Source organism: Chroicocephalus ridibundus, chromosome 4, assembly GCF_963924245.1.
Source record: "Chroicocephalus ridibundus chromosome 4, bChrRid1.1, whole genome shotgun sequence".
NCBI lineage: Eukaryota > Metazoa > Chordata > Aves > Charadriiformes > Laridae > Chroicocephalus > Chroicocephalus ridibundus.
In genome coordinates, this window is record NC_086287.1 from 12,114,715 (window position 1) to 12,140,046 (window position 25,332).

General features: G+C 39.6%; 1 protein-coding gene and 1 long non-coding RNA gene across 7 annotated transcripts in view; one reads left to right on the forward strand and one right to left on the reverse strand.

Moving 5' to 3' along the window:
- Window positions 1–10,176, forward strand: part of GALNT18 (polypeptide N-acetylgalactosaminyltransferase 18) — a 248,148-nt gene extending 237,972 nt beyond the window's left edge. For 2 of the 4 annotated variants that reach the window (XM_063331772.1, XM_063331768.1), the window contains one exon: window positions 9,697–10,176. In XM_063331772.1, coding sequence (XP_063187842.1) covers window positions 9,697–9,843 — 147 coding nt within the window. In that variant the 3' untranslated portion in view covers window positions 9,844–10,176. Of the gene's footprint in view, window positions 1–167; window positions 1,078–2,070; window positions 2,420–9,696 lie in introns of those variants that run through there. The other 2 variants (XR_010070678.1, XM_063331771.1) reach the window with 2 other exon arrangements.
- LOC134514248 (uncharacterized) overlaps window positions 1–25,332 on the reverse strand; it is a 226,179-nt gene that overhangs the window by 35,427 nt on the left and 165,420 nt on the right. The window lies entirely within an intron of this gene.

The window sequence follows — 25,332 nt, forward strand, 5'->3', positions numbered from 1 at the left end:
CGGATCACCGAAGTCCGATACCACTGTAAATTGTCATTTACATCCTACGCAAAGTGCTGGTTTTATTTCATTTTAGTATATTTTAGTATATTTTGTAATTCCCCATCATCTTAATATTCCATCCACTTCAAAGCATCTTTGTTGCCTTTCTCTGTCTTCTACTTTAGACATCTTGAAGCAAGCCTAGATCAAGGCAGATAAATCAAGCCTGACTTGTTTGCAGAAGTCATTTATATGTAATCTCAGAATGAAAGACAAAAAGGTAACTTTTCTAAGCTTTTCACAAACTCTATTTGTAAAACATGCAAATAAAGCCAATGTATCCAGCACTCCCCTCTTTTTCCTAGTTATACCGTAATATTGTTTCTCTACACAGCCAGCTACTGTATGGGACAACCCATGAAAAGAAAGATTGTATAAGAAAAAATGTTACCCTGCAGAAAACGTTGGTGCAGAGCATTAACTTTGGATTCATTCCTATAGGCCAGGTTTCACTCAAGACTCCAGAGATGTTCAGAAACAGAGGATTTACCTATATCTAACACTACGGCTAGTAGAAGCAGATATAAAATGTAGCTGTTGTTGTTAACTTATGTAGTGCAGAAACACATCTTAATTTCTAATTCAGAACTCTAGAGTATTGAAGTTAGAACACTAAATAGCCAGCGACTACTCAGCGTAGCGGGTTCTGCATTTACAGTTTTCTGAATGCTACCAAGTAGGACAGTAGGCAGTACGTGGCAAAAGGAGGATGCACGAGAGACACTTACAAGCAGCATCCCCTTTTAACAGAGGGGAAAAAAAATTTCAGAAAATGTCAACATGCATTTCTGGAGCTTACTCTTTTATGACTGTCGAAAAGACATTCCCTTTATTTCTGAATGAATTGTCCGTTCAACTTGTTACTCAGGACAGCAGCTGTAGTCAGGAAAGCGACGCGCATCATTATCAGCTGCATAGCACAAAGCTAATTTTTCCTTTTCTACAAAGGACTGATTAGGTAATCTTAGCTATCAGAAGATCAGCATAATGCATCATCATCTGGATTTGCTGCCAAAACAAAACCAAACAATATGTTCAGCTGTAGATTTTGTGTTTTGCCATAATCATCAGGGCTAGGTATGGATAAAAGATGCCCTTTTTAAACTACTTCCCACCCACCCCGTGCCAGAAACAGTGTTCAGTAATTAATTTAAAAAATCATATTGTATATCTAGAATATTTGTTTCTGCAGGTGTTTTTCTAATAATATGTCAGAAAGATTTCCTGGCCACTGCTGATTGATACAGTCATGATTTGTGTTTACTTTCTGAAAAAAACCCTAATGATCTTTCTAGTCTGGCTAATGTATTCTACTCCAAAGCCCACTTTAGTTTTCTTAGTTTTATCATCGTTTTCTCTAGCAAATTGTGTTTTCAGCTATCATATCCTGAATAGCTTCATTGTATTTCAGTGGAGGCTTAAATTTATTTCTTTGCAAGGTATTATTTCTTAATCTTGCTATTAACAATGGGCCTTTGTAATCCGATTTAAATCTGTGGTAAAATTTTCTATTTATGTGGAAAATACTATTGATAGATATAAATCTATACATTCCGCTTCTGATTTTTATGCTGTTTCTCTGTAGTTTGTTTTCTATTCCAATTACATCCTCTGTATGAAACTGCATTTCCTTTTGACACGTTTAATTGCTTTTATTTAAATATTTTCTTTAGCAATATTGTGTATTTCCACATCCTGAATATTTAACTATTACAACTTTAGAGGGCTGCGCTCAGAACCTAGACTGCTCCACAGTCACGTTGCCAATCTAGATTAAACGAAACAGAAAATGATCGCACAGTCCACTAGTTACTAAAACCTAGTTTGGACATACAGATAAGGCTGCATCATTTGATTTGTCACAGCTACAGTATTAAAAATTTGTTGCAGCAATATAAAAAATTAGCATTTATGATTACGTAAAATCTGAACACTCACTCAGAAGTCTCAGTAGTGGAATGAGATAAACTGTGACATAGACATTAAACAGTTGTAACTGTTGAATGATGCATCTAATTCCATTGTCAGATGATGCTTCATAGTACGTACTCACTGGGTACCAGTAAATGGATGTAAGACCAGAGCTCGGACGGCTGCCTGACAACAGAACCTGAGTTCAGGAGGAGAAACGAGGAGGATGAAAAAAAATTATTTTTTTTTTCCTTAAGAAATGGTTTGGCTGATCCCTGTTATAAGTCCATCTAAGTTCATGTTGTGCACAGCGCTTAGTTTTGGTTAGTATTGGAAAAATAAATTCACATTTTAAAAGTGTCTGGTAAAGATTCTCACTTGCCTATCTAACTGTAAATAGTGATCCTAATAGCTGACAGAAAACACCTTTTTAATATGTAACAATACTGTAGATAATATTTCATACAATAATAGCAGCAAAATGCACCTTATTTTCACAGTAGTCGTAACAAATACATTAGGAACAAAGTGCCTTTAAAGTAGAGCAACAGTTAATAATATACTTCACTGAGGAATACTTTAATTTAAATAGTTAAAATTAATTTTTGAAAGATGTGAACAACAAAGAGTATGCTGTAGAGCCTGCTTTACTTACAGAGCACCTGCTCGCCAAAGAGTTGGAAAATTTGTCATACTGCTTTAGAATTGAGAAGGAATTAATCAGTTACCTATATATACCGTTACACATACCTATATCCTTTATGCAATTATAAAGCAGAAATTCTAAACTCAAAACCATTATCCAATATTTCCAAGCAAAGGCAATACTGAAAATACATTAACTACTGTATGGGATAAATTATTCACTTTTTCCTGTGACCACTGCAGCAACATCCACACAGAAGTGACCACATAAAAGACAAAATGAATTGTAAAAATCAAATAATTTTTTTTTAGACTAAATTTGGTGTGCTAACAAGTCACTGAAAATTTACCCCAGTATTCTGGGGAAGTGAATGAGAAGATTGTGCATTCCGTTTGGAGTGGAGATTATCTGTGTTATATACACCTCAGCATAATTCTTTGATTCAAACGTATCAAAGCAATAGTGAAGATTAGAGTTTCTGCCTCAAAGGTAGAGTGAACACGTAAACATTTGAGGTCACTGACTGAGGTACAAATAGAAAATTATAGACTAGTGAATGCAGCAGTCTATATAGCATACATGATCCAAGATTGGATATACTTATTAACCTTGTAAGACTTTTTTCTGAAATAGCCATGATTAGGCAAGCTGATAGGACCATATTTTTTTTTCTTCTTCTTCTTTTAGGTAGAATAACATGAGCTTTAATGTGATGAGCAGAAACTAGGTTTAAACCCTGTAATGAAAGCGTATGCTTTATAGTAACGTGTTAAAAAGAGCTATCAGTCTGATTTTCAGTAATGCTGACAACCTCCAGCATTCATTTAGTAACCCTCATTTTCATAAGGGATCAAACCCTGTCTTCAGTTTTATGCCCAGAGCTTTTACTAGCTTCTGAGGCCCTGGTTCAGTTGAAAGCAACAACCTCACTTCCCCATTTTCCCTTTCTACATTCCTTTTTCTGCAGCTCACAGAACTCATCACACCTATCTAAACGACTGGAATGTCATGGATCATATCTAGCAGATGTGCCAAGTACAAACAATGACTAAATTGACCAAGTCAGTTAGATGCTGTAAATTACTTGTTCAGCTTTAATGATGCCACATACGCACATTAGAATCCTTCCTTTAAAACACCTAAACTACGTGAAGTAGCATCTCTGGTCTTTTCCTGATGAGTGCTTTTTTGTTCATATATCAAAACACAACCTTGGCAATCTAACTTCAAGTAACAAAGAACAGAAAACTACTTGGTTCTTGCTGAAGAGAATTCTTACTGAAGAAAATTAGAGACTAAATATAATGCTAAATGTCTATTAAATACAGCCAGAAATAAAAAAGATTTTACACTGCGACCAGTAAAATATCATCTGATTAAAAGGTCTATCATTCATCACAAAAGACATGTCACCCTAAGGTGACATTTTTGGCAAGAAAACCCATGAGTTCAGAAGTTTTTGGCTGGGTATATGCTTACGGAAACTTCTTAATGCATCTTTTGTCATGAAGTCAGAACATGCTTTGTTTAGCTGTGGGAGCATAACACAGTATATAAGCCCAGTTCTGCAGTAGCTATGGTATGGAGGGGCGGGACTTCCAGGTTACACGGTTTCTTTACAAAAAAATTGTATTTACCATCTCTGGTATTTCCAAAGCTGTACCAAAGCTTTGTCCTATTTGTAGCCCTCTGGACAGGAGGCCTTCTAGACATTAGAGAAGCTTTATGACAGCTTTCAACTAAGCCTGGTTCTGCAAGGACCAGTATTCCAGAGAGGACTCATCCCGGTTTATTGCCTGGTTTATTTACATTATTATGGCAATGGGGAGGTTTGGGAACCGTGTGTCTACCACCACCCAATAAACCAAAACAAAAACCATAGAACAGTTCAGCAAAGACTGTCTAACTGCTTTGCACAGCTTCTTAGCACTCCAGCTCTAACCTAGAATACGTAAGTATATAGTTGTAACGTGTCACGCTTTCTAAAAGCAAGTTGGTTTTTACGTACTACAGACTCGCATGGGAATGCCTCCCTGCCAACCATGTTCACCCATCCTTGTACTGCAGTGGTTTGTGGACACAATCAAATGGTATTCTTAGATGCCGTTATTATTGGATAAATTCTGCTTTAGTGAAAGACTTGAAAGGAAATCTCTTACACATGGCAGATAGGCAGAATGTACAATAATTCTGAAGGAAGTCAAAAGTATTGCTTTCCCCTGCGCGTGTTGTGGCACGTTCCAACAGCTATTGGTCATGGCAGGGTGCGTGACTTGAGATAGCGTTTACATTAAAAGTACGCTTATGAAACACTCCATAAGTTTTATGCGTGTCTAAGGAAACCAGCAGGAGTTGAGAGCATTTGTGCTTCTCACAGGCATTGCTTCAATTTGCATTGCAAACCCCATCAAGTTTTCAGTCAAAGTTGTTAGTGCTGTCACGTGCAGTCTATTTTTATAAAATAGTTGACCTGGATATTTATTTATCCTCCTGAGACTTCTGATGCCTTTGAGCTGCCTTCTCATCATCCACAATCTTAATCCTAATTCTGTTCAGGGCAGAATTCCTCTTTAACTTGTTTCAGCCTATAGAACTATATTTTATGTATCATGATTAAAGATTTTACCCTAGGCTATCAATTTTTTGCCTTTAAATTAGAAAGTAGAGGTCTTACCTAGGATGGGGAAAGCGAACCAGATAAACAACTTGCCTTTCACTTTGCCTGAAGCATAGTATTACTATAAACCATTTTGCTGAGCAAGCCGTAAACATGACTGTTTTATACGAGTTTTACTAAATGGTTATAAAAAAAAGAATTAACTGAAAGGACACCTTTGTCTGCGTTTGGCTTTAGGGTTCCAAATGCTAGCAATGACGACGGATTGCAGAAACCACTCAGGAATACTGCAATTTGGAGGCCAGGCCAGTCAGAGCAGCAAGATGTAGCGTTAGCTTTCCGTGCGTCAGTCCTGCTTGCTTGTTTTGCTTTCAGTGGAGTTACTCAGTTCATGCGCTTTAATGAGTTACGAGATGGCTAGTTCAGGCTTTGCAACATATAGTGGGTGCACTGTCATCACCCTAGAGATAACAGACCAGTACCACTATCACAGGCTGGCATTAGGCATAGGAAGGGGGGAAAAAATGAACACAATTACCTAGGCTAACAACAGGAAATTGTAAGTAAGCACTATACAAACCCTTCTGCTTGTACTTCAGAGCAGTTCTTTCATTTATATGCTTACTGAAAGGAACCAAAGCTGTGTAGACTGCAGCCTCTCTGAGGGATTAAGCCGTGGTTCTGTACAGACCTCACCTCTCCAAGCTGTTCTGTTTCTAACGGGACTTGAGTCTTCCCGTTTCTCTTTTGTGGGCAAAAAAAATCATGCTGCTAAAAGCATCCGTGCTCTCTACACCACTCCATTCACACATATTAGCCACTGCTTAACTTTGGTGTCTCTTTTATGTTCCAGACAGCAGCTCCAGTGTACTCAGCAGGATGATTTTCAGCAGCCACTGCAGAGTGCTTTGCTGCACATCAAAAAGAGCTTCCTCAGTTTTTTTATCTCCCGAGTCACTTGTTTCTATTAAATAGAAGCCGAATTTCACAGGGGGGCACATCAGGAGAAGAAAAGGAGGGAGGTGGGGGGAGTTGTGTGGTTCTTTGGTTGCTTGCTTGTTTTGTTTTTCCTTAGTTTACACTTTGGTTTTGTAGCTGTCTTTATTAAAGTATTTCGCATGAATACATTTACTGTAACACCTATGTAAATCACCTATGTGATTTAGAATAGAGAAAAAACATTGTCTCCACTGTGAACATCCTCCTTCCTCTACCCTGAAATCCACAATGGGAATAGATGGCATTTGGCCCATTCCAGCGAAAGAAACCCTTGACCATTGATACAAAGGGGAGTTAGGCGGACAGAAATTCCAACTCAGCACAGCAGTATTTAAGACTTAGTGCTGTGGCTTCTCTGCCTAACAGTGCGCTAAGCTAGGTGACTAGGCCCCATGCACCGTCCTTGGGGAGGAAAAATAGGCACCAAAGAACGGGATTCACCAAGTGCAGACAACAAACAAGGTGGTTGCCCCCGCCCAGCTGCTGAAGCTGTTGACCCTAAATATAAGGGCTCTTCAGCCGGTGTGCACGAGCTAGTCAACACGTTCTGTGGAGGTATTGGTCTTTATTTCAGTTCTGCAGATTCGGGTGCTAGGGATCTAAGACAGTCAGCACACCTCGTAGGAAACAGGTAGGGTCTTTTATATAAAAAGGTAATAAGGAAAAAAAAACACATTAAAATAGCTGATTGGTCACTTGCAGTTATATAACAAAAACTCGTTTGTGCAAGTCCTGATTTCTGTCTGGCTCGTTGTACTAAGGCGGTCTTACATTTATATATAAAATCTCCTAGAGGTGGGATTTTTAGTATTAAAGTTATCTAAGGTAACTAGAGGCTATACCTTCATCCTATCAGCTACTACTAGGTTACTGTTTAACTTTCTATTCTATTGGGGTTCCTATTGGAACAATGGCTAACTTCAAGATTGGATTATTTATGCTTTTGGGGGTTTTGTTTTAGGGACTTTCCATTCCCATTGCCATGGTTTCAGAACAGGCTGTCATAGTCACTCAATTTTGTGGATTTTTAGCTCTTTTGGACATGAAAGCCAGCTAGACCCGAGCATCCTAGCTCATCCTTCTTCATAAACATAAAAGCTGTTCTTAAGATGGACACCACAGAGTTCATTTCACAGAGTTTGGGCAAGAGGAGTTGTACTAGGATAATGCTTCTGATTTAGCTGTGGAGAGAATTAATTATGTTCCTTCACTTACGCTAATAAGATAGAAATGACAGGAGAGGTCTAAAAGTACTATACCCAGATTCATATCCCACGTACGAAAATCAGGCAAGTAATGGAGCTGAACAAGTCTCCCAGAGCTGGTTAGTTTTCTGACAAGACAGAAAGCGGGACAACATCTTCCTCCTGCTTCCTTAGCGCAAGGTCTGAGCTGAGAGAAGGACTGACTGATAAATGAAAGATACAGAACTGGTGAACTTGAATGACAGCAACACAAGCCTCTCCAGCATCAGTTGGAAGCTCAAGGAAGTTGACGTCGGGTTGGGTTTAGGCAGAAACACTTGTGATAAACTGTAATTCCCAATTTAAACACAGGGAGGTGACCCTGGGTGCCATGCAACACTAGGTCTATGCAGAGAAAACCCATAATCAACAGGTTTCATTAAGAGAGACCATATGTTTTGCTAAAAGGAAACAAAACAACTGTTTCTTTTGAGAAAATACCCATTACCTTAGAGTTTTATATCTGAAGAACCTAATTGAAAGCTCATTGAGTTCATTTGGAAAAAAAAGAAAAAAAAATCTTACCACAGTGAGCTTTAGAAGGCCAAAGTAACTTGGGGGGGGAGGGTAGTGGGGGTGCGTGTTTAGCATAAGGGAACAAATAGCATATAATGAAGCTTTGACTAATTTCCCATAGTAGTTTCTTCCGCTTTCTTGTATATCAAGCAGTTTTATTGCTTATAGATAGCTTAGAGTTTATGCTCCCATCAGACACCCAAATTTAACTACCGTTATTAATGAGTGTCAATAATAGTTACACAGCGGTGGGAAAATACAGTTCGCTCAGCATTTTGTTATGGAGGTATATTAAAATGCCTACTGTAAGCCTGTGTCTAGTAAATTAAGCAGTGAAAACTGTATCTAGACTGCATGTAGCCCTACCAAGGAGTATTATGGGAGCCTCATGTTTTGAATTTTGTGGATTATTCTAGAAAAACAGTCTCTTACCCAAACCCATATTTAAGACTTACACCTTTCAAACCTAATTCTGCATTTCATTAGCCAGTCCCAAAAAATGTTTTTAGAAGCCACTTCTCAGAGAAAGTACTTACTAACTATTAGTGGTAGGATAGGAGGAGAGGAGACCTCCCAGCCGCCTGTCGGAATGAAGCAGAAGCATGAGCTGCCCTTGCCTTCTCTGAAAAAAAATCAAACTCAGCATTTCTATGGGATTTATGCTAACATCCTGGTGATTATAATAGAAATTTCTCACAGTTAATGACTTCCTAATGCAAGGCGTAACACAGATGAGGTGGGGTTTTTGTATGGTATTGGGTGGTTGCATTTTGGGGTTGTTTTTTTTTATAGCAACTAATTTTTCCCCATCGTACAAATAAGTAATTTAAAGTGGCTGCTCTTTCCATACTTCATCTGTACTGATTTACACCCCATTCTTCGATTTGCGATTAAGCCACTGATTCTCTACTACACAAGTCCAAGATACTCTAGAGGAAGACAGACTATCAGACTTCTGTGCAAATTACTCTACTCTGTATAACTTGGAAGAAACTTCCCAGACACCGATGTGTACAAATTAACTATTATCTTTATTAGACAGGAGAGAGGGTTGAAAGAACCAAGTGAAACCAAAACTAAAGGGAAAAAGTAATTTGTCACCTACATGATGATTTAATTGTAATTTATTGTGTGATAGCCCCAGTGATTTAAGATTTGCTGCAACTCAACAGTAAAGATAGGACTTTAATATGGCAGTATTAAGCTGAGAATTGAACAGAGAGTCAACACTGAGGACTGGCAAGATAAGATTAGAAAAAACAGTTCATTTCAGAATTCAAAGAACAAAATTTTTTTGCTTTTTAGCCTACATGCAGGACACCCCTGGCCAAAGCACGGGTTCTCTTTTGCCTGCTTTTGACGTTTCAGAGGTGCAGCAGAGCCACTAAGCCAGGTAACGGAAGCAAAGAGGAAGGCTTTTGGCTCATGGTTAAAAAGCACGGCCAGAAACACAGCTCAATTCTAGAAACTCCATTTGCTGAAATGGTAACCAAGCAATTGAGGCTATTCTAAATTACATCAGAGATTAAAGCAGCCTGTGACAAAGGGAACCTTCACTCCAAAGCCAACCTAGTGCTTGTCTCTAACTGAAACATTTTTCACAGCAGCGGTGGACTTTAGTAGATGGACCTTGGAATGTGCTCTATATTATCACACAATAGCAATGCAACAAGTTCACAATGTTTAATCCAAACACTTTTTTTCCCCCCCCATCTTTAAAGGGAGGTCCAATCCAGAACCGAAAATCCAAGCGTTGCCTGGAATTGCAGGAAAACAATGAAAATGAATTTGGATTTCAACTCGTCCTTCAGAAATGCACTGGACAACGTTGGTCTATAACAAATGTCCTGAAAAGCTTGTCATCATAGCAGACTAAATTTTTTACCCATTTCTTTTGCTACTGTGTAGCAAATATTGCATTGTTGCCTGCTGTACTGTATTCCTCTCGCCCCCCACCCCCCCGGTTCCTTCTCTCCTCTTTTTTGTCCCTTTGATTTTATTTTGTGAGTGTGTGGAAGTTGGGTTTGTGGGCTGAAAATAAGACATTTTTATTTCACAATGATGTTTTCATGGCATTTATAGGGATGTTGAATGACAGGTGATGGGTAGGCTATCCTAAAATATTTTACAACTGTAAATAGGAAACAAATGGAGAATATTTATAACTCAAACTTTTATTGAATAAAAAAGTCCAAACACTATTACTGTCTCGCTGTCTCCATGGTAATCAGTTTGGAAGTTAAGTGGTGGTTTCATTGTTTTCAGTTTCATTAACCCAAGCCTGATCTTGGCAAGTAGCTGCTGAGAATCAGTATTCTCCAGACTTGTGGTAAAGAGTCCCGCCTGCACACTAGCAGCTACAGCAAGGGAGGATTTTTCTCCTTTCTCCCTGCTGTCTAGATCACTGTAGCTGCCAGTGTGCAAATATGGGGGTGGGGGGCACGGGGGTGAATAATACACTCCCCCATACTTTTCCTTACCAGTACCTACTAAGTAAAACCACAGAGAGAACCCCAGGGCTCAAGTGAGGCAGGGAGGAGAATTAATTAAAAAGAAGGTTAAAAAGCTCCAAGAGAAGGATGGCAGCTACTGGAAGAAAAATACAAAAAAAACCCCTCGACATTTCTCAATGGGTTGGGCTCCATTTCAATGACTGCACTGCACTTCCAATTGTCTGTAGTTCTTACAATTTTTTTATTTTTTTTTTTGAATACACTGTTCCCGGGGTACCACAGACTTGGATAAAAATGGCTCCATCCAAGAGCACAGCAAAAGTATGAATTCACTCTGCCTTTCTCTTTCAGTAGGTGTGAATGCAACACCATATCACTTCATCTCAGCTAAAACTGGGATGAGGAGAGAAAGAAACAAACAGTCTGATGAGATAAACCAGAACACTAGGATTACGGGCCGCTTTATTTCCAGCTGCTTTTATTTGTATGTAAATTCCCTCTTTTTTATTACTCTATTTGTTCTTTTTATTCTGTTGTTTGTTATCTTAAGTAACAGTCATAACCTCCTTTGGAGCTGGTTATGTGCCAAACTGTCTTACAGACTGGCTTCACATTCAGGACCACCTAACAGTATTGTTTCTCATGACTGTTTAATAAGTCACATAGCACATTAATTATATGTGTTCAGCCTTCTGCTGTATATAGTTACCATACATCTGCTTCTCAGAGAAGAAAATGCTGAGCTGACAACAGGGAAACGGTAACAGCCAATAAAGGCAGGCTTAACACCTGCACCATGAGCAACTTCAGAGGTCCCTCAGGCCTGTCTGAGTGAAAACACCCATCAAAATTAGAACCCTGAAAGAACATCAGTAACCTGAGTGTCAGGGTACCACAGCTGGACAAGATAAAGCAGCTTTAATTTCACCCTGTAGAGAGAACACGTTGCTACACACATGAGCCAATGCTCCCGCACACTGAAGCACGTGCAGTATCCAGATGTGAGAAGGCTCGGTACATGGCATGCAGAGCCATTTCACAAATTCCGAGCATTCCCAAATTCCGCCACTGACCAACTGGACTTATTTTCACAGGCATTCCGGACGAATGAGGAGGAAACTGCATGTTCAGACAGAGAAAAAGCACAGAACTTGTACAGAGTAGCATGAGAGAAACTAAGCTTCCTTTCAGCAAAGATACTGAGGCTTCAGTGGATGGAGTTGCAGCCATAAGAGAAGAAACAAGTAGTACGGATCACACCGGCCTCCTTGGATGCTCACAGGCCTGCTGCACTCTGAGCAGTTACTTTCTCGGGTGGGTTGGGGTTTTTTTTGATGAGCCCTAGAGGGAGATAATCTGGCAAAGACTTGACAAAAGTGAAAGGAAGGGGCTGGGCTCTGAACTGTCTCATTTCATACCAAAATGAATATCTAGCATTTGCTCAAAGACAACTAGTTACTCCTGATTACATTGCAGCAGTGTGCTCAAGTTCACTGCTAAGTGAAAAAAAAAAACCCCTCAAAATGAGCCGTGCAGTCTCGCCAAGCCATGTTTGGTGGTATCCAGCCATATGTTCCCGCTACACACCAGCTCTGATGCTGCTGCTGGTTCCCATGGGGCCTGCACTGAGGAACAGTTTTCTTCAGCTTCTCTAAAATAGAACATCATCATCAGGAATACCTCAACGGTAACTAAGGGTTTAAATATGATCACACTGCAATTCTAGTAACTACTGCAGAATTAGAAAAATAAACATTGAGAGGGGGGAAAAAAAAAACCCCACCATAAATCCAGACTTGAAACATTACTTTATACTACAACAATCCAGCTATATGTAAAACACATGCATTATAATATGCTTTTACCTTTGTTTTGTATCATGGAGTAAACATTTTTCTGTGTTAACTTACTGAAAAAGGGAAATGAGTTTAAATCTATAGCCAAGTCTACTAAAATGGTATAGTAGAAAGTATGAGCGTCTCTAAGCAGCACCATTGCTGTGCGCTTTCTGAGACCCTAAGGCCTCAGAACAGATTTTCTTTTACATGCTTCTTATCTTGGAAGAGAGAGAAAAACAGAGCAGAACAAGCATAATTGAAGGACATAGCCATCTTTTGCTAGACATGTGCTCACTTTTAGTCATGAACTGCCTCATTGCCACTTTCCTTTTTGGATACACGGGAATTATATGGATATAGCAGCAGCACTGTAAAATACGAGTAATCACCATACTAAGTGAAAAATAAAACTCATCTTCACTTCCTGGAACACTGTAGAATATTATTCAATCATCAGTTGCCTCAAAAACATTCCCAAATCTACCTTTGCAATAGTTGGGTTTTGTTTGGTTTGTTGTTATTGAGGTTTTTTAAATTGTTTTAAAGAGGGAAAGCTAGCACTTAAGGGCAAAGAAGTACATGGTTCCAGGAGCCACATACCTCCTCACCCAAGTATGGTCAGAGACGAAGATGACCAGAAAGATCCAGTCAGCTCCCTCTCCCTTCTTCTGCTGTAGAACTGCTCCAAATATATTTTGGTGAGGTTTTCTTGACAGTTTCAAGTAACCATAAGCCCTCTTCCTACTGTACTTCTTCAAATAATTATAGATTACATATATTTATTTTTCCTGTACTTCCTCAGCTATCATTGAGCCAAATTGTTCATACCAGGATATCATATACAGTGGTTTGTCACGCCTGTAGGAATTCCACTATGTGTCTTCTCATAACATCTGGGGGGGGGGGCAAAGCACCAGCAACAAGGAGAAAAGGAGCTGTGCTGACAACGTGACCACAACACGCAGAAAAGAACACCTTCACATCCTTGGGGAGTAGATTAGGGTCTGCCTTGTATCAGAGATCCCTAGGTATACTTCTGGAACTGGGCTGTACAGTCTTCAGAAGAGATCCAGGTTCCTACCTATTTGTTTTTACAAAGCTAGAGGCATTGAGGAGCACGGAGTACAGACCATACCTATTCATTCCCAGCTAGACCTCTGACCAGAGAATTCAAGAGTGCCCTCACCTGCCTGGTCTTTCCAGGCTTGCCAACATCTCTTGGGAGTAACTGTGCAGAACAGGACTTAGCATTGTCCTCTTTTGCTATGGGAGAGGCAACTATTTTTGGTTTTCTCTCTTTTGAAAGACCAAAATTTATCTGAGGCATTTAATCCACCAACATCAGGCCTGAGTTGTACTACCTTCTGTGTCTTTGCTAAAAAGAAGTTAATCAGTCAACACCCTTCACTGAGCCTTTTCTATATACGTTCATCAAGAGGCTGTTGCAAAATGATAACTAAAAGCAAGTAGCTGTCAGATGTCATGCTATCCTGGAGATACAAAGGGAAACTGAGATTTCAAGGTCACACATCAATATAATGCATCACATTTTCTTTTATACCCTAAGTTACGTATATATGTGTATGTGTGTATATATATAAATTTTTGTATAAAACATAAACATGCATGTACAAACTCACATACTGACTGTTTTACTGGCAACAAAAAACCACAACAACCAAACCCACGTTAACGTGCACTTCATCAATCCACAGTCTTAAAGACATGGAAACAAGACACCAAAAGGAAAGGTTTGGATCACAATTTTATCACTGTGCTATCCAGAATACCTTCAGCACTACTTCTGTTTTTAGCACAGACAAAAAAGCAGAACACAACTTCATCATATTTAAATTTTTGCTCAAATAACCGATAAAGGTTTTCCACAGGGTTAAGTCAAAATAACTTCTCAAAACCAGAATACAAAATAGCTGTGCTAATACAAAAGCTCAGGAGGCAATCATTAAGGCTTTTGAATAAGAATGTATTCTCTACTGAATTGCTGTAGTGTTTCTTAAATTCTCCCCACACACCCCCCCTTGCTTTTATCATGAAAATACTTAAAAGTGCAGAACATCATTCACAGCTGTATTCTGAAACAGCAAAGCAATGTATTTTTGTTTATTGACTAAAATTAGTTTAGCATTGTCAGGTGGAAGTGACGATTTTACCTGAATTCAGTCTTGTTATGCATAGTCTCAGAAGGGGATCTTTGTGACAAACCATCTGAAAACTTCTTGTAACACCACAGAAATATACTTTGCATCATAATATATTATTTCCGGTGAAGTAGCCTCATTTGAAGTGCATATATGATAGGACAGAATTTTCTATTAAAAGAATATATGTGTTTCCATCTTACAAAAACAACAAATATTTATTACTTGCAAAAGGCTAGAGGTAAATGCAATTTTCATTCAGCTTTCAAAAGGAAGAATAGAATAAGGAAACTGCGAACCACAGTTTAGAAGGTGACAACTGCTCAGATCTAAATGGAAGTATTAAGAGTTGTCATGGTTTCAGCTGGGATGGAGTTAACTTTCTTGCTAGCAGCTGGTGTAGGGCTATGTTTGGATTTAGGAAGAGAGTAGTGTTGATAGTGCACTGATCTTTTTAGTTGTTGCTAAGCAGTCAAGGCCTTTTCTGCTCCTCACACCACCCCACCAGTGAGTAGTCTGGGAGGGCAGAAGTTGGGAGGTGACACAGCTGGGACAGCTGACCCCAACTGACCAAAGGGATGTTCCATGCCATATGACGTCATGCTCAGTATATAAAGCTGGGGGAAGGAGGTGGGGACACATTCAGAAGGATGGCATTTTTCTTCCCAAGTAACTGTTACGCGTGATGGAGCCCTGCTTTCCTGGAGATGGCTGAACACCTGCCTGCCCATGAGAAGCAGTGAATGAATTCCTTGTTTTGCTTTGCTTGCGTGCGTGGCTTTTGCGTTACTTATTAAACTGTCTTTATCTCAACCCACGAGTTTTCTCACTTTTACTCTTCCAATTCTCTCCCCCATCCCAACTGGGGGAAGTGAGCAAGTGGCTGTGTGGTCCAAGTTGCTGGCTGGGGTTAAACCATGACTGAGTCCACCTTTAAACTCAGTGGGGGACACAACAAGCCAAACCAAACCCAAATCAGGAAATGAAATACCTGCATTTGAAGTGCCCATTTGTGACAGTGATTCTCACAACAGTTGGGAATGTTTTGCTGCAGATGACATTTCAATTCAAAGCAAATCACCAAAGGCTACATTCTTATCTCCAGCCTCTGTTAATAATGGTTTTCTTTGTATCATATTTTTTGTCATCTTACCATTATTTTATCATTTTCTATATTCTCCTAGACATTGTTCAGCTATATAGTGAAGAGCAAGTCTTCTATCACTTGAGTTCCAAATGCTCTGGAAAGGCTCACAATTAGAAAGAAGATATTAAAAATACGTCCCAAACTTCTGTCCCAAATATGTCTACAGATAGTCTTGAAAAACCAGTGACGAATGACAAATTGAAAGGTCCTGCTGCTTCCTACAGTCTGAAGATCACTGAGCAGTTCTTACTCAAATCCAGAGCCAAACATTAGCGTGAAAATACTGTGCAGCCTGCTGTGCCAATACCTGAGGTACCAGGCATGAATCCTCACCTAGTATAAGTTAGCACACATACACTGACTTTGAGGAACAGCACCAGGTCTGTATTACGAGGAATTGGCCTGGGTCCCCAAAGTACCCCTCAAGCAAGGCTCATGCTGAATTCAACAAATAACCCCTGTTTATACACGTGTTTAATGGTGTTCAGAACTCACACGTGCACTGTAAACCTATACAAAAAATGATACCAAACAAATTGGAGGCTGAGAACACCTTTCTAAACAGTTGAAAAGTACAAAACAAGCACTGCAGAGACAAGAATTAGAAGTTACCTACAGACAGCAACTCTCCAAAGCCGATTTTGTGCTCTAAGTGTTTATGCTGAACATACCTAATCAGATTTGGCAGCCATTTGGAGAGAGCTTTTTTTATTAAGAGATGAAGCAAGATCATCATCATGCTAGAGAAGTGAATCACCTGGATTTTTATTGTTCCTCGCACGCTTTGCTATTGAGCACATTTTACCTGGGTAGAGATCACACAAGAAAAAATCCAAACCACAAAACCATTATCAGTAGTAACTTCAAATTTCTGTCAGGTATCACTTTTCTAATGTGTCTTAGTTTCCTATTCTAAAAAAACAGAGTCCCAACTTCAACTGAATTACTTTGAAGCCACATTGGCTGGCTATATATTATATTCCTAATCCTTCTGCCTGCAGCTAAATGCAATGCATGCCACCTCCATTTTTCCAATCTGTGTATACATTGCCGAGGCATCTTATTGTTATGATTTCTGTGTATTTAGTAGTCAAAAAAGTTGAAGAAAAAGCTCTTATTCAAGATGACACTTCAGACTTAAAACAGTTCATATTTAAACCACTGTATTGTTCCATAGCATGACTTTGTCTACTTGGTCTCACAATCAATAACTGCTGTCAAGGATGGCAAATTGAAATAATTCTGCTTCTTAGAAGTGATGCTTTCAGGTATTAAATCCTTGACTGAAGTTTCCTAGGAGAGATTAAACCACATGGAGATTTCATCATCTGAAAAGATCTGAAAAGAACATTGTGTATCATGTATAAGCTTGCACAAGTCAAGGTTTACTGATGTAGTTTCATACAACCATGGAATGGTTTGGGTTGGAAGGGACCTTAAAGATCATCTGGCTCCAAGCCCCCTGCCATGGGCAGGGACACCTCCCACTAGACCAGGCTGCTCAAAGCCTCATCCAGCCTGGCCTTAAAAACTTCCAGGGATGGGGCTTCCACCACCTCTCTGGGCAACCTGTTCCAGTGTCTCACCACCGTCATGGTGAAGAACTTCTTCCTAACGTCCAGTCTGAATCGTCCCATCTCTAGTTTCAATCCATTCCCTCTAGTCCTACCATTACCTGACATCCTAAAAAGTCCCTCACCAGCTTTCTTGTAGGCCCCCTTAAGATACTGGTAGGCCACTATAAGGTCTCCTCAGAGCCTTCTTTTCTCCAGGCTGAACAACCCCAACTCCCTCAGTCTGTCCTCATAGGAGAGGTGCTCCAGCCCTCTGATCATCCTCGTGGCCCTTCTCTGGACACATTCCAGCACATCCATATCTTTCTTGTAGTAGGGGCTCCAGAATTGGACGCAGTACTCCAGGTGGGGTCTCACGAGAGTGGAGTAGAGGGGGAGAGCCACCTCCCTCGACCTGCTGGCCACGATTCTCCTGATGCAGCCCAGGATACGATTGGCTTTCTGGGCTGCTAGTGCACACTGATGGCTCATGTTGAGCCTCTCGTCTACCAGCACCCCCAAGTCCTTTTCTTCAGGGCTGCTCTCAAGCCAGTCACTGCCCAGCCTGTATCGGTACTTGGGATTGCCCCGACCCAGATGGAGGACCTTGCGCTTGGTCTTGTTGAACTTCATGAGGTTGGCATGGACCCACCTCTCCAGCCTGTCAAGGTCCCTCTGGATGGCGTCCCTTCCCTCCAGCGTGTCAGCCACCCCACACAGCTTGGTGTCGCTGGCAAACTTGCTGAGGGTACACTCTATGCCACTGTCCATGTCACTGACGAAGATGCCAAACAAGACCAGTCCCAGTACTGATCCTTGAGGGACTCCACTTGTCACTGGCCTCCACTTGGACATGGACCCATTGACAGCCACTCTTTGGGTGCAGCTGTCAAGCCAGTTCTTTATCCACTAAATTGTCGGTCCATCAAACCCATATTTTATCAGCTTGGAGACCAGGATGTCATGCGGGACAGTGTCAAAGGCTTTGCTCAGGTCCAGGTAAATGATGTCAGTTGCTCTCCCCTTGTCTGTTGATGTTGTGACCTTCTCATAGAAGGCCACCAGGTTTGTCAGGCATGATTTGTCCTTGGTGAAGCCGTGTTGATTTTACCCAATCACCTCTTTGTTATTCTTCTGTCTCAGCAGCGCCTCCAGGAGGATCTGCTCCATAATCTTACCAGGCACGGAGGTGAGACTGACTGGCCTATAGTTCCCTGGTTCATCCTTCTTTCCCTTTTTGAAAATGGGGATTATGTTTCCCCTTTTCCAGTCAGTGGGGACCTCACCAGACTGCCATGACTTCTGGAATATAATAGCGCTTTAGCAACCTCATATGCCAGTTCCTTCAGTACTCGTGGGTGTATCCCATCGGGTGCCATGGACTTGTTCACTTTCAGGTTCATCAGATGGTCACGAACCTGATCTTCACTTACAATGCCTGTCTCAGAAGCCTGTCTATTCACTTCGACTTTAGATTGTCTGCAGAAGTGATAATTTATTTTATGGAAAACATTCTCATGCCCTTTCATGAAAGATGTATATTATTAGATAATCAAATTAGCTAGAGAGCTGTCATCTTTTCTTGTATGTCAATTTCTGTGGGATCACTTGAAGAGTCACATGCTTACTAGGGGAACACGGTTATTAAAACCTCAATCTTGACTGTTAATTGAATTATGGCCTATTGATCCATACCTTTCTTTTACCTTAATACAATGTCTGGCATTGTTAAAAGAACTGTAGAATCTACAGACTATTAAAGTTACTATGTGAGTCAGAGGTGCAAGAAAACTGAATTTTCCAGCAGATTTGCTGACAAGTCACACCTCACACTTCCCCACAGAGCACTTTCCGATACATACATATCACCGAAAATTTTTAAAATTATCAACTGTGTCAGAGTTCAATAGTCTCTTATAATCATGGCCACTAATTTGCCTTTTTGATAGTGTGACTTCTAGAAGGAAGCTGCAGGAGTGTAATCTGTTAGCAATTCCCTCTGTTTCCAGGCTGGGACTTCACGAAGAGGGAATAGGACAGGGTATGGGGACACAGACTCAGGTTGCTCCATGGTGCAACTCCCAGGAATCCCTGGATGCAACTACAGTTTCCTCCTTGTGCAATTATATAGTGCTGCACATTTTGCTTTCCAATTTTCTTTATCAATTTATCTTTCCAGATCAAAGTAGGAACATGCTAGCCTTAATGTAATTAATTGTGTTCTGCCTCTTGCACTAAAGGAAGCTTGGTTTGTGATTAAGTTATTTTCATTTCAAATACTGAAGAACAAGAAAATTAAAGTCTGCTCAATATTATAGCCTATTCACAAAGCCAAACTTTACAGCTCAGAATGAGCTTTGTTTTTTTCCCCTCATTATGCCCATCATGTACATGAGCATTTTAAGTTGTCTAACTTCTTCAGTACATTACTTATGGGTTCTGTATATCTGTCCATAGTTATTCATTAAAGAGATGTTGTTACCATGGGATGAACAAGGACGTTTGCTTGCAGTCCAGAGCTCACTTTTGCCTTCTAAAACATTCAAGAAAATGGACTTCATGAGCATAATTTGTGAAAAATTTTGTATCTGGCTCCCAAACTGGGGTGTATTATCAGAGACCACTCTCTAGTTCTCTGATCCAACAGAAAACTTTAATAGCACACAGCATATGACAAAAGAAACACATAGGGAATGTTTTATCATTTTTATAAAAGTGGTACTAACATGATATATGTGTCTTTGAAGTGGTCTAGAACTTCTCATCTACCTAAAGACAGAATATAATACTTCAAAGTTAGTTTATTTCCTGACATAAAAGACAGCATAAGAACACGTATGATGAGACAGGCATGTGCTGATACTCATATAGCTGTTGAACCTCTGCAACTTATGCATTTTTGATCATTCTTCCAGTCATTAAGTGCTGAACTCCTGATGCTAAAGATAGAAATGCACCACAATGCAGATGCTGACCCTAGCTGTTTTTCCACGTTGTACCATGTGTCCAGTGTTTAACTCAGAAACAGCATCTGTATTACCCTTGCTTTTAAAAACTGAGCAGAAATCCCTCTCTCATGATATGTGCCAACAGTTGCCTGCAAAACAACAATGGTTTATATAACACCTTTCTGACCTCTGCAGGTGCTCTACTGTTACCGTAATAACAACCACGAAAGTAGAGTAAACCAAAGTTGAAAACTATAAAGGGGAAAAAAAAAAAAAAAAAAAAAAAAAAAATCGAGGAACAAAGCTTAGTCCAAGTCAAACCTAGAAGCCCAACAAGCACATACAAGTCTGCAGGTAAACTGCAGACGAACGTCCAAATGCAAACGTAATTTCACAACTGGAAGGTACTGCAATTGAGGGACTATCCACAGAGGCAATACAAACATTGCTGCAGAGTATTCTTAAATTACTCATTTAGAGTACGCAGGCAACAGTTTCTGTCCGACTCTTCTCAGATATTTGGATAGGACCTCTAGACACTCAGTAAACAACATACATCACACTTCCCTGGGCGCAGCACAGAGAGATTTCCCTACCAAGATTGACATGTGAAACCATCTGGCTGTACTTTCAGCCAGGCCTTCTGGGTACCGAGAGGTTTGGAAATAGTGTTCTGATTCTGTGTCTATCTGTGTGCAATCTGTCTGCATTTATGGGCAGCCCTTGCTTCCCTGTTCCCTCAGGACGGGGGGAGGTTAACTTAAAACACATTACCAGAATCCTCATCTTACTACTTGGCAACGGGGAGCATCTCGTTCTCCCATTCTATCAGTCACATGCAGATCAGCATTGTTGCCTCTCCCAAACAGTACAGTAGAAATACCAATAAAGATACTGCAATAGTTGCCATAACAACTGCTTTTAACTTCAATTGTAGTTAGGAATAAAATTTCTTTTTTGTCCACAGACTAACAATATCTTTAGTATTCCTAAGTAGACCTTTGTAAAGAGCTGAATTCTTTTGCAGCTGTTACTCTTGAGCATATATTTTAGATCTGCAAGAGTAAAAAGGGGATGGCCATTTGCTGTTCAAAAAAATAACAATTCTAATTAATACCTTAGGTCCTGTATATGGTTCTCCAACTTTCAGCCCACGTATATACAAGAATTTTTCAGCAAATGAAATTTGGCTCTACTGAAACAGAGATAACATCCCTCAGCTTGTTGGTAGGAAAACATTGCTTGTACTTCACGGGTTGCTTGAGACCATTTTTGTCTTCTACATAAGTAGGTCAGTAACAGCACAAAATGTTTTCCTTTATCTATTTATCCACCAGACTATAAAATGGGGGCAGTGGTTGAATTTTGCTTTATGTTGTTGTTTTTGAAGACTGCGTTTTTCAGGGATTCAGTTGTTCCCAATCCACTCTACACAATCAGGCAATCCTACCGCAGCTGCTGGTTTGGCCTGAAAACAGTTGCAACAGACCAGGAAGGGAGAATCACATACAATTACGCCTGCAGACACTCACTCCTCCTACTTAGAAAGGGTCAGAGAGAGGGATCTGAGAGGAGAAGCCGGTTTGTTGGCAAAAGGTGAGAGACACACAGGGGTAACAAATCTGTCCTCTGAAGTGTAAGGTCTTGCAGGAGAAACATGGAGTGACAGCTTCCTAGATCGCAAACCACAAAATGATTCACAGTTCTTAATGGTGGGAAGGATTCTCATTCAGTCTCACATCTTGCCTACCAGAGGCTGTGCCACACATAAGACAGGGTGCTGAGGGTGAAGCGTTAGGTCTAAGCAGTGGATACAAAGTGCATCGAATACGAAGTCCACTTTAAGGTGACTAAAAACTTCCAGTATGTGAGTATGCGTGTGGTGTAGAGAGGGGCTGCACACAAATTTTTGCAAAGTCTTGGAAGAATATAACATGCTTAATAGCTGGTCACTTAGAAAACTAGCTAGCACAGCCTTCTGGTTATTTATTATTTCATTTAGTGTTCCAAAGGCAATTATCTGTAATCATCTTGCAGAGTCTTTTTAGTGCTGCACTCTGTTTTACTCATAGCACCTTAGAAAATGAGTAATTCCATGTCCCTTAGAAACTGCAAGTGCCATAGCCACTAGCTATACACAGTGGGGATCCAGTTGGTTTTTCCAGCTGTTACTAGAAGTAGGTAACATCACAGTTCCGCAAATAACCATTCTGACAACTTGGTAATTCGAAGCTAGCCCTGCTCTCCTCACTCCCACAGGTGCTTGGACAACTTCACAACAGTGCCTTTTTTTTTTTTTAAATGTATTCTTTAAACTGGTAATTTAAACACAGCCTATGCATTTAAGTATGTCGTCTTCTGGGAGAAACTCCCCAACAAATTACCCCAAGGAATTGTTTCATGGGATGTATTATGTCTTATTGCTATATATATTTACATAGAGCAATTAGTAGCTGCTGTATACAGGAAAGCATTTGCAAATACATTTGAAGAGACAACAACACAATATGCATGAACTACTGTTTTCTACAAACCCCTTTTCCCAGTAGCCAATCTAATGGACACTGCTAATCTAATAAGAGGTTCCTTAGCTTGCTTATATTTACTCTGTATGCTGTCCAATGTGCACTGACAGGCTAGGTTACTTACGCCACTGCCTTCTGCATCAAAAGCACTTCATAAATGCTCTTCTGTGAGCTGTATCTACTAAACATCCAAATTATCTGCTTCTAAATATTCCTCTGTAGTGATACATCCAGACTAGTTAAGTCAACATCCCTAATTCCAGTTATATGCTATTGAATCAGAACACCACATTTTTGTAAATAAGCAATACACAAATAGTCATTCAGAGTTTTCCTACAGACAGATTGGGCAAGAACCTAGGATGGACATAAGGATTCAGTCTCTAATGATGTTATATAATTATGTCTGTAACGATGTTAAATGAGACTGCTATTTGAACTTAGCAATCATTTACCTTTTCAGAAATGATACCTTGTAATCGCTGACCATTTTGGTACAGCAGCAATTCCACAGAAACACAACTTAATTTTATATTATTATAATGAAGTATTTACACTTAGCATAGATTAAACAATCAAAAGGGCACATAGCAATGTTTCAACCCTGGAGTCAAGAGACTGGAGAAATAAAAAAAGAAAAGCTTTTTCTCTTTTTTTTTTTTTTTTTCCAAAATTCAGACTGTTGATAAACCGCTGCATTATATGACATTACATGGTTTAAAATATTTCTGGAGAAGTACTAAACGGGCCTCACAGTTTAAAAATAAATAAAAATCAAAGAACATCTGAATATCAAGCTTCATTGCTCTGAATTCCTTCTAAGACCTTGGCACATACAGCTACTCAAGCCTAAGCGAAATATTTTCTCATTGAGATTTTAATCACTATTGTCTATTGGCCAACTTTGCTTTACAGGCTTTCTGCAAAACCAAATGTAGAACACTTGCAGGTTTTGGTATGCGGAATTTGTCAGTCTACAAGGACTTGAAAGGAAATTTGTAAAGAAAAACTCAGTGAAAGTTTATGCTAAAACATTAGGAAAACAAAGTTTTGGAGTAGTTCAAAGGAAATAAAGTGCTTAATTCACTAAATAGTTGATTAAACACTGAATCCTGCCCTGACATAGGTTTTGCTTAGTACATGCTCATCTTTCTAAAAACAAAAAATGTCTCTACTGCATCTGTTTCCTTTTTCAAGCTTCAGCTTCACCAAAAATTTCTTAGGTACAGAATTACAGGATATAATTCCTGAAGATGTGACCAGATATGTTCTCCGAACCCTCATAAAGGTATAGTCACTACTCAAAAAATAGATGGAAATAGAAGCAATAGAAGAAAAATTAAAGCCACTGCTGCCACCATCATCTCTGCTAACCCACAGATGTTTGGTGAAGCACATTATCACAAGCCAAAGGTTTCAGGGGCCCTACTTTTTAAGAATACTGGCAGCATGTTCCTATCATCACCATGCCAAAACATCTGTTCATCAACACAATTGATATTCTGTGAATTACACTGCTAGCTAATTGATGCTATGGGGCCAGCAGGTGGAGCGCTGTGCTAAAGATGTGGAAAGTTCTCTGATCATCTTTTTTCAAAGTACAATTTTGGCCAGAAGAACAAAAATCCATGCTGAGGAAAGTTTTCCTCTTGGTTATGCTGCTGCTAATTTGGCCCCTTTGTATTAACTCCAAATGTTTTCAGTTCTGATCTGGACATCTTCTAAGGTATTTTGAACAACTGACCTCACAGTGTTTGTCAACCATCGTAATCAAATTTAGTCATGGTCAGCAGCCAGTCAACATTTGAATGGCTGCTATGTTGTGTGTTAAGATGCATGTTAAATGAATATTTAACAAATTCTTTTCCCCTCCAATTTCAATAAGACGTTTGGTGTGGTTTTCTTATCTGAACATCTTGAAACGAGAGTACCAGAATGCTTGACTTTGCAGTTTCTTTACCATACAGTGTGTAGCTGTCACATAAGAAGAACATGAAGAATAAAACAATGTCACTTCTAAGGCAAGTGTGGATCATATCCTCAGCACATGTCCAGTTCTCTGCCAAGCAACTTCAGAGAATAGAATAGGATACGTTAATTAATTAATAAAATTGATATTTGGAACAGAAAGCATCCTCATCATTCAAGATGAAGCACAGGCTGAAACATTTTCAAAAAAATCTCAATGATTTACAACAACTCTAATAAGCTCACTGACAGTGCCCCTCTCGTCTGAGGATTTCAAAGCTTTTTGCAGATTAAACGCCTTTGAGGTGCATCGTTAGTCTTCCCATTTGGCAGAGAAGTTAAGTAGTTTCCCCCAGGTCACATGCTATAGCAAATCACTACCACCAATCGCCAGGGGAAAATTTTCCAGAAGTAGAAATGGCTGTTAAGTCTCCAAATGCCATTTGTGCATCTGAATATCTTCACCATTAATACTCATCACCTACTTATACCAGTGCTTTAAAGTGCTGCCTAAGTAATTTATTAGTCTTTATAACATTCCCATGAAATAGGTAACTAATTTATCTCTACTGTACAACAAGTTAAAATGAGGCATAGAGAAGTACTTTGTCCAGACCATTCAGCAATCTATGAACTAATCCAGAGTAAGAAATGAGTAGACTATTATTTTTGAAGTGTATGTTCAGTTTACATCACCATAATATTTTAATATTCCCTCCAAATATATAGATACTGAGTTTCATCTACAAGCAGTAAACCAGAGTTT